This window comes from Salminus brasiliensis, chromosome 24 (genome assembly GCF_030463535.1).
Source record: "Salminus brasiliensis chromosome 24, fSalBra1.hap2, whole genome shotgun sequence".
Lineage (NCBI taxonomy): Eukaryota > Metazoa > Chordata > Actinopteri > Characiformes > Bryconidae > Salminus > Salminus brasiliensis.
In genome coordinates this window covers 28,866,690-28,876,689 of record NC_132901.1, presented here as the reverse complement: position 1 = coordinate 28,876,689, position 10,000 = coordinate 28,866,690, and the positions used below count along the sequence as shown (strand labels likewise).

General features: G+C 43.0%; 1 protein-coding gene across 1 annotated transcript in view; it reads left to right on the top strand.

The window, feature by feature from the left end:
• The window catches only part of LOC140546799 (adenylate cyclase type 4-like), a 26,349-nt gene that overhangs the window by 12,114 nt on the left and 4,235 nt on the right, over nt 1-10,000 (top strand). Inside the window, 13 exon segments of the mRNA XM_072670199.1 lie at nt 699-857; nt 3,861-4,011; nt 4,732-4,908; nt 5,053-5,096; nt 5,203-5,262; nt 5,801-5,864; nt 6,029-6,126; nt 6,771-6,855; nt 7,030-7,167; nt 7,762-7,842; nt 8,307-8,485; nt 9,158-9,242; nt 9,390-9,548. Coding sequence (XP_072526300.1) covers nt 699-857; nt 3,861-4,011; nt 4,732-4,908; nt 5,053-5,096; nt 5,203-5,262; nt 5,801-5,864; nt 6,029-6,126; nt 6,771-6,855; nt 7,030-7,167; nt 7,762-7,842; nt 8,307-8,485; nt 9,158-9,242; nt 9,390-9,548 — 1,480 coding nt within the window.

The window sequence follows — 10,000 nt, the reverse complement described above, 5'->3', positions numbered from 1 at the left end:
TATGTTTATATGTTTATATGTGTGTGTGTGTTTATTATTATTATTATTATTAATTAATTATTTTTTCTCAATAACGTTGAAAACATCTCCTCATGGTTATGAGACCAGTAGCTTTTCCATCATCCACTTTCTGACACGTCATATATTTTAGAACACAGTGCATTTTAGCACTGAGACAACGTTATGGGCCCCAAAAGCCCAAAGGGAACCATGTACCGGCAGGTATAAATAAGCAAGCACACCAGTCAGTTGTAGCAGAGTGCAGAACCATCGTCCAAAAGGTCGTGATAATACCTGGCAAAGGGTGGTAGCATCTTGGAAACTGCTAACTTTGCGGGATGGTCTAGAGCCACTGTAGTGAAGGTGTACCAAGAATAGTCTTCTCGCGCACTGAGTGCCTCCCAATGGCACAACAGTGGTGCCCCACGGGTCATCGATGCCAGACGGAATGACCTACTCTTTGTCACCTTCGGGCAGAAACCTTGTATCTCCATTTTTTTCAGCCTCTCACTTTTCTCTGTAATGTGAATCTGACCGTTGTTCTTTATACTGTATTAGAATTTCATAATGAATGGACCAATAGAAATGTTCCAAAATGACCTGGAGTGGAATCTTGTACACTGACCTCCATTGTAAGTTAGGAAACCAGTTCTCCCATAATGCTGCTTTACTGGATTTTGAACATGTGCTTTTTTCAGTAAACTGCGGGAGGCGACAGGAGTGGAGATCAGTATGAGAGTGGGCGTGCACTCTGGAAATGTCCTTTGTGGTGTGATTGGCTCACTGAAGTGGCAGTATGACGTCTGGTCACATGATGTGACGCTAGCCAATCGCATGGAGTCTGGAGGTTTACCTGGGTGAGTTTGCTGAGGATTTTTATCCAGCTTTGGATCAACATCTAATAAGAACTGCTGTGATATGCTGATCAATTCCATCAGTTAATCAGAATCTACAGATTGTTTTTATTTTGAAATGTGTTTAATACCTGCCGCTCATCCTATCTGTGTGTCAGATCTTTATTCTGACAGTAGATCAAGTCAGTCTGACTGCTGGGTTTAGTCTTTCAGAGCTGTTATCAGTGCTGTGTTTGTTGTGTTGTAGAGATTTGAGCTTTCTGCTGAAGGTGTCAGAGCATGCTCAGATGGAATTTGGGTTAGGAAAATACTGAGCTATGAAATGCATTTCCTTCTGGCGAGAGATTGTTTTGTCAGGAAGTACAAAACTTTTTCTTGTGTAATAGTGATGAGTTAACATCCATCAAATAACTGATTAAGCTACAGGCTAGCAGTAAAGACATAGTAAGCTCTGGAGGATTCTACACACTGATCTATTTGGTTGTTAGGTGGGTTGGTTGGTGAGTTGGTTGGTTGGTTGGTTGGTTGATTGCTGATTAGATTGGTTGGTGAGTTGGTCATGGGTTGGTTGGTGAGTTGATTGGTTGATTGTTGGGTTGGTTGGTTGATTGCTGGGTTAATTGGTTGGTGAGTTGGTCATGGGTTGGTTTGGGGGGTTGGTTGATTGTTGGGTTGGTTGGTTGATTGCTGGGTTGGTTGGTTGGTGAGTTGGTCATGGGTTGGTTTGGGGGGTTGGTTGATTGTTGGGTTGGTTGGTTGATTGCTGGGTTGGTTGGTTGGTGAGTTGGTCATGGGTTGGTTTGGGGGGTTGGTTGATTGTTGGGTTGGTTAGTTGATTGCTGGGTTGGTTGGTTGGTGAGTTGGTCATGGGTTGGTTTGGGGGGTTGGTTGATTGGTGGGTTGGTTGTTGAGTTGGTTGGTTGATTGCTGGGTTGGTTGGTTAGTTAGTGGGTTGGTTTGGGGCATTGGTTAGTTGATTGCTGAGTTGATTGGTTGATTGCTGAGTTGGTTAGTTGGTTGGTGGGTTGGTTGGTGAGTTGATTGGTTGGTGGGTTAGTTGGTTGATTGGTGGGTTGGTTGGTTGATTGGTTGGTTGGTGGATTGACATAGACATAGTAAGCTCTGGAGGATTCTACACACTGATCTATTTGGTTGGTGAGTTGGTGGGTTGGTTGATTGCTGAGTAGATTGGTTGGTGAGTTGGTCATGGGTTGGTTTGGGGGGGTTGGTTGATTGTTGGGTTGGTTGGTTGATTGCTGGGTTAATTGGTTGGTGAGTTGGTCATGGGTTTGTTTGGGGGGGTTGGTTGATTGTTGGGTTGGTTGGTTGATTGCTGGGTTGGTTGGTTGGTGAGTTGGTCATGGGTTGGTTTGGGGGGTTGGTTGATTGTTGGGTTGGTTGGTTGATTGCTGGGTTGGTTGGTTGGTGAGTTGGTCATGGGTTGGTTTGGGGGGTTGGTTGATTGTTGGGTTGGTTAGTTGATTGCTGGGTTGGTTGGTTGGTGAGTTGGTCATGGGTTGGTTTGGGGGGTTGGTTGATTGGTGGGTTGGTTGTTGAGTTGGTTGGTTGATTGCTGGGTTGGTTGGTTAGTTAGTGGGTTGGTTTGGGGCATTGGTTAGTTGATTGCTGAGTTGATTGGTTGATTGCTGAGTTGGTTAGTTGGTTGGTGGGTTGGTTGGTGAGTTGATTGGTTGGTGGGTTAGTTGGTTGATTGGTGGGTTGGTTGGTTGATTGGTTGGTTGGTGGATTGACATAGACATAGTAAGCTCTGGAGGATTCTACACACTGATCTATTTGGTTGGTGAGTTGGTGGGTTGGTTGATTGCTGAGTAGATTGGTTGGTGAGTTGGTCATGGGTTGGTTTGGGGGGTTGATTGGTTGATTGTTGGGTTGGTTGATTAGTGGGTTGGTTGGTGAGTTGGTTGGTCTATTGCTGGGTTGGTTGATTAGTGGGTTGTTTGATTAGTGGGTTGGTAAGTTGGTTGGTTGATTGATGGGTTGTTTGGTGAGTTGGTTGGTTGATTGTTGGGTTGGTCGTTGGGTTGGTTGGTTAGTGGGTTGGTTTGGGGCATTGGTTAGTTGATTGCTGAGTTGATTGGTTGATTGCTGAGTTGGTTAGTTGGTTGGTGGGTTGGTTGGTGAGTTGGTTGGTTGATTGTTGGGTTGGTTGATTAGTGGGTTGGTTGGTGAGTTGGTTGGTCTATTGCTGGGTTGGTTGATTAGTAGGTTGTTTGATTAGTGAGTTGGTAAGTTGGTTGGTTGATTAATGGGTTGTTTGGTGAGTTGGTTGGTTGATTGTTGGGTTGGTCGTTGGGTTGGTTGGTTAGTGGGTAAGTTTGGGGCATTGGTTGGTTGACTGCTGGGTTGGTTGGTTGATAGCTGGGTTGGTTGGCTAGTTGTTTGGTTGATTAGTTGGTTGGTGGTTTGGTTTGTTTTAAATTCAAAACAAACCTGGTAGCACACAGAAAACATACCAACTTATTTATATTTGCTTTACTGGTTGTTTGTTTGGTTTGCTCATTTATTGGTGGGTTGGTTGAGCAGTGGGTTGGTTGGTGGGTTAGTTGGTTGATTGGTGGGTTGGTTGGTTGATTGGTTGGTTGGTGGATTGATGTGTGGGTTGGTAGATGGGTTAGGTGGTTGATTGGTGGGTTGGTTGGTTGATTGGTTGGTTGGTGGATTGATGTGTGGGTTGGTAGATGGGTTAGGTGGTTGATTGGTGGGTTGGTTGGTTGATTGGTTGGTTGGTGGATTGATGTGTGGGTTGGTAGATGGGTTAGGTGGTTGATTGGTTGGTTGGTTGGTGGATTGATGTGTGGGTTGGTAGATGGGTTAGTTGGTTGATTGGTGGGTTGGTTGGTTGGTATATTGATGTGTGGGTTGGTTGATGGGTTAGTTGGTTGATCAGTGGGTTGGTTGGTTGATTGGTTAGTTGGTGGGTTGGTGGATTGTTTGATTGGTGGGTTGAGTGCACTAAATGAAATCACTCTACATTTGTTTTCTTAGGAGGGTCCACATTACAGAAGAGACATTCGGACACCTGGGTGGGGCGTACCAGGTTGAAGAGGGAAATGGAGCCAGTCGGGATTCTGCACTACAGGGCAGGAGAACATTCCTCGTGATCGACCCCCAAAAAGGATTGGATCACAAGCCTAAGGTAACTGTGAGCTTTAACTGATCAGTGTGACTTAAGCCCTTTTGAAGCTGGATTGCTTTTACCTGCGGAGTCACTGTGGTTTAAGTGATTAGTTAAACACAGATCAGTGTTTGTAATCACTTAACAGTCTCTGTGGTTTTGTAGTCTGACAGTAGTAATTGCAGAGTGAATGGCTTTCTGCAGTTAGATGAATCTGGAGCTGCCTGAGTAATAGCAGTCTCGTTAACATCATCTTCAGGCTAATGAAATTACAGAACCTGCTAATGCACATCGCTATGGACTACTGAGTGTCCTGCCTGTCATATAACAACAGAGTGATTAACCAGGCTTTGACCTTGCATTCCATCCCCTAGTGGCCAAACGCTAAAATCACTTCCAGCTTCAGCCTGTCTTTATTTTAGCATGCTTATTTTGTTTCCAGGCATTTTGGGGGCAGTTAAAGCATCAAAGCATGTGGCATTGAACAGTGAAATCCAGTAGTAATGTATATGCACTAATGCTGAGACTTTCTTCATGGCCTAGAAAACCTCCATGGGATACTGTATCCAGCACAAAATACAAAACCTATTACCTAAACCTATAACCTGTAAATATTGATGGGGCAGGTAGTGTCACACCTACCTAGCAGATGAGATGAAGGTCCATCTGATTAAAACTGGAGTCACATTTCATTCTTGTAATGCTGTGTGTGTGTGTGTGTGTGTGTGTGTGTGTGTGTAGAGTAACCGACTTCTGAAAGGCAGTGGAGGGGAGAAGCTCCGGGCCTCAGTGAGAATGACTCAGTACATGCAGTCCTGGCAGAGCATCAAACCCTTTTCTGAGCTCAACCAACCAGAAGACTCGATCGCAGCCACGCCCACTCAGTCAAGCAACACCGAACAATCAACGCTGGTCACAGTCAGTGCCAATCTTACCCACTCTGTCCTCACTGTTCTGTTATCCGCTCCCGTGTTCCTGTTCTGCAGGATGTTGGTTCTAATGTAGGAACTTGCTAGAACACACCTGACTCTGACTCACCTCTTACTCTTTTATCCCGAACAGGAGCCAGACATCTGTCAGACGTACGCTGCCAACCTGGAGAGCAGGTACTGCTAACACTGCTCTGCCCTGGTCTACACTACAGTGTTCTGTCCGGGACGGTCTGTCTGTCTGTCTGTCTGTCTGTCTGACTCTCTTACTCTCTTACTGTAGGCACAATCAAGGATTGTGGAATGGATCAACAGAGACACTGGAGCCTCTAGAGATTGCAGGGTGAGAGCGCAGCACAGTCAGACCGTTTCCCAGACCGGGAATCGAACCCCAGTCTCCCACATGGTGTGATTGTTGTGCCACACCCACCACCAATACCTTATAATATTGTATAATATAATAAACTCTGTTATTGTGATACACAATATTCTTTTCTAAGATCAATGGCCAACTGATCAATTTTCATTTCATTATAAACAGTGTAATTAGTGCTGTTTAATGAGATCAAAATCACTGTACTATTAAAAAAATCAATTCAATTCTAAATGTATTTATACATTGAATACTAAATACTGAAGAGTAATTAAAATAGTAGTTTGTAAGAATCTGTGGCTACTGATGCATTTTGTCTGTGATCACGTCTGTCATAGTTAATAATGTCAGTAATTATTCTATATGTATTTTTGTATGGTACTAGTATGGTATTATGATTATTATAATTATTATTAGTAGCTTATGATTATTATTATTATTATTATTATTATTATTGTGAATCAGCTTATGTGAACAGATGGCTTTAATTATATTTTTATTCTCTCAGACCAAAAACTAAGAAGATGAACTGGCTGACTTTGTTATTTATCGATGTGAAGATGGAGAAACAGGTGGGACTATTATTATTATTATTATTATTATTATTATTATTATTATTTATTTTAGTGCTGTACTACATCAGTGTAATTAATAAAGGATAACCATAATAATCAGTTATAATAATGTTTAAATCTTAATAAGTGAGTGTGTGTGTCTGTGTGTGTGTGTGTTGCAGTATCGTCTGAGTGAGGTGCACGGTATTCATCAGTCAGTGGCGTGTCTGGCGCTCATATTCACCTCTGTGTTTGTGGTGCAGATGCTGACTTCACAAAAGTAAGTCAATTAAATTATTGTGAGCTTTTATTTATTAAATTATTTCTTTATTTTTCAACATCAGTTTTACCTCACAATTAAACACACTCGCTGTGTTGGAAACTGTGTCCTATCCACTATCCCCTACTCTATCCAGATCACAGTTCAGAGCACTGATATAGGGAACAGACATTCTCAAGGTAGTGAACGATTTGTGAAAGCTCGTTATGCGCGAGAGCTCACTGCTGTGCGAGAGCAGACTGCGTCACCTAAACAGTCTGAGGTAAAAAACAGCGCAATGAATTATGGGTTGTCCATATCCATGTCCAATTCTGCCCTATGTTTTTGGACACCACTACAAATGGGCAGAACCTAGAAGTAGTGCACTATGTAGTGAATAAGGCACGGTTTAGGACACAGCTTCAGATTCTGTTACTGTCCCTTTAAGACCGAGATATGAAAATGTGCCTCATTCAAAAAGCAGTCCAGACTGAACCGCTCCTCATTAGTGATAGTAAATAACCAGTTCATACATACACCGATCAGCCATATCATTACAACCACAGGTTCAGACTCTACTAGACCTCTCAGGACGTTCTGTAAAACTAAAGCTCTAAACCCCCTGAACAGCACTGCCCTCTCTCTCTCTCTCTCTCTTATTGTAGAAATCTAGCCCTGGCAGTTTCATATGGAGCCACTTTTCCCGTGCAGCTGCTGATACTGCTGGTAGTCAGCACTGAATTCCTGAAGGTAGGAGCTTCTGTTTGTTTGTTTGTTTGTTTGTTTGTTTGTTTGTTTGTTTATGTGTAATAGCTGTGTTATAATTGTAATATTGTGTTTGATTGTAAGGCAAGTGCAAAGTGGTCTCTGCAACTTGTATATGAGGCTGTGTGTGTGTGTGTGTGTGTGTGTGTGTGTGTCCAGCAATGGAACTCTAAGATGCCTTCCAGTGTGCAGTGGGTGTCATTGCTGTCGCAGGGAGTGGCCACCAGGGCGGCGATACGACTGCTGCTAGTCTTCACCTGCTTGCTCATCACTCTACTCATGGCTATACTCAACATAGTAAGTCCAACTGTGCTAATGACTCCCACACACACACACATACACACACTCACACACACTCTTTACTACTTTACTGCACAATTTACTGGTCAGTGTTGCAGTCTGAAGTGTCTCCAGCAGGGCGGCGCTAAATGGCATGCACATTTACTAGATTTAGTTCTGTCTGCATGTAGTAGATTGATTGTATTTTGTATATTGAGTATATTTATTTCTGTATATTTAGTAGGGGTGGTTTTAGCACTAGGCAAAAACAGACAGCCGCCTACGACCCCTATAAGCCAAAAACCCCAAAAATACAATACAGACTGTGAATAGCTTGTTCTGAAATATAAGTACATTTAAAAGCAGGGATAATGAGTGTTAATGACATTTTTTGATGACCCAGCTGTGTCACACCTTAAAATAAAAAATATATATACCAATGACCAAATACTCACATAATGCGGCAGATTTAAACATGTGTGCCTAGGAGACGCCATTCCTGTCTTTTGCCCATTCCTGTCTTTTGCCCATTCCTGTCTTTTGCCCCCAAATCATCCAAATCCTCTGGTGTTGTTACTGTTGTTACTGAAATAACATCTTTCCTGTTTTTAGGTGTTTATTCCAGGTGATAACTGCCTAAATGCCTCCTACAACGCCAGCACACTGGACAGTCTGAGCCTCTATACTGTACCGGTAAGACTGCCATGATAAAGTTTTAAAAGGTGGAGCTTCGTCTAGTTAGTAAGGGAAACTGGCACTGACTAAATTGGGGAGAAAAGATGGGATAAAGGGTCCAAATCCGACATTATCCTGCATTACCTGCACTGTGAATGAGCCACACTCACACACTCAGAAAAACACAGCGCATCCAACAAGAACTAAAGCCTCGCCCTACGGCCACTAGGGGGCCTAAAATACTGTATTCTTGCTGGGATACTTTTTGACATTTTGATTCACACAGAAAGGCTAATCTGATTGGTCAGATGGGTTAAGAGCTCATTTGCATATTGCAGCCCTCTGTAACCTTACTGTAGCACTTAGCAAATGCTCTGCATGCTGAGATGTTCCTGTTATAAATAAATAAATCTGCACCCAGTTTACACCACTGCCTTCTCTCATTGCTGTGTGTGTGTGTGTGTGTGTGTGTGTGTGTGCAGTATTATCTGTACTGCTGTTTAGTGGCGATGCTGGGGGTGGTGGTGTTTGTGAGAGTGAATTTCTGTGTGAAGTTCTTCCTCCTCACTCTGGCTGTGGTGGTCTACCTCGCTCTCTTTCTGGAGGTTTACGCCCCCCGCTCTGACTGCCTCGTACTGCAACTGTACCCCAACTACAGCAGGTATGAGCAAACACACACGCACACACACACACACACACACTGTTGTAGGGCATCAATAAGCCATTTGGTTACAGTAGAGTAAATGAACCCCCGTCTGAGGTCAGTTCTCAGCAGGTTCTGTACCTCAAGTCTCCTGAAGCTTCAGAAGAGTTGTTGCCCATCCTCTGTTTCCTCTATTTAACGTTTTATGAGCGACTTAGTGAATGTGGATGTGGAAATTTACTGCTCAGCGCTGCAGTTTCACGTTTCTCCAGCAGAGCGGCGCTGTTGATATGCAAGCGGCTTTTGTGTGCTTTATTAGGACCTCAAAAATGCTCAATATGAAGAGGCTGGTCAGTTCTTCAGAAACACTATTAATCTTTACTGGATGATGTTTACAGTGAGCTGCTGTTCAGATTTGCGATATTATATATATATATGATTTAAATATCTAGTAAAAGGTTCCATACATATGACCCTTTGTGTCTGTGTATTTAGTATATTTCTGTATATTTAGTATATCAGTGCTGTCCTGCTGTAGAGTGATTACCTGAGCTTCACCACAAGCGGTTCAGTGGGTGAATGTTCCGACATGTTGAGCGACTGACAGATCAGCCCTGACTAAAGAAGAGTCCGAGGTCAGACCACGCTCATCTACAGGCTGGTTGACTGTCTGATCTCTCTGTATCTCAGACCAGGAGTTCTGAAGGAACCCAAGATCATGGCAGGAATCTGGCTCATCATTTTCTATCTGGTGTCTCTGATTCTTGCGCGACAGGTAAGGGTGTGTGTTCGTGTGAGAGGCCTTAATTACCCTCATTACAGCTCTCCCCTTTCCCACAAGAACCTGGAGAACACTCAGTATAAACAAAGAGTTCAGTGTAGGAGCTAAGTGTGTGTGTGTGTGTGTGTGTGTGTGTGGTAGGACGAGTTGGCTTCTCGTGTCGAGTTCTATCTAAAGAAATGTTTCCAGAAGGAGCGTGATGAGATGGAGACGACAGAAAATGTCAACAGGCTCCTCCTCCAAAATCTGCTTCCTCTCCACGTCACCAACTTCTTCATCGGCAAAGATGTTCCCAACCAGGTACTGTAGCACACACCTTCTACTGACACTCACTGGCCAATTTATTAGAAACACCTATCCTGTGCTTCCACTTACCGGCCACTTTATTATAAACATCTAGTTTGTAAAGTTTACTGGCCACTTTATTATAAACATCTAGTTTGTAAAGTTTACTGGCCACTTTATTAGAAACACCTAGTTTGTAAAGTTTACTGGCCACTTTATTATAAACATCTAGTTTGTAAAGTTTACTGGCCACTTTATTAGAAACATCTAGTTTGTAAAGTTTACTGGCCACTTCATTAGAAACACCTAGTTTGTAAAGTTTACTGGCCACTTTATTAGAAACACCTAGTTTGTAAAGTTTACTGGCCACTTTATTAGAAACACCTAGTTTGTAGAATTATTTGTTCCTGTTGTTTGTTGTGTAGTTAATGTGTGTGTATGTGTGTGTATGTGTGTGTGTGTGTGTG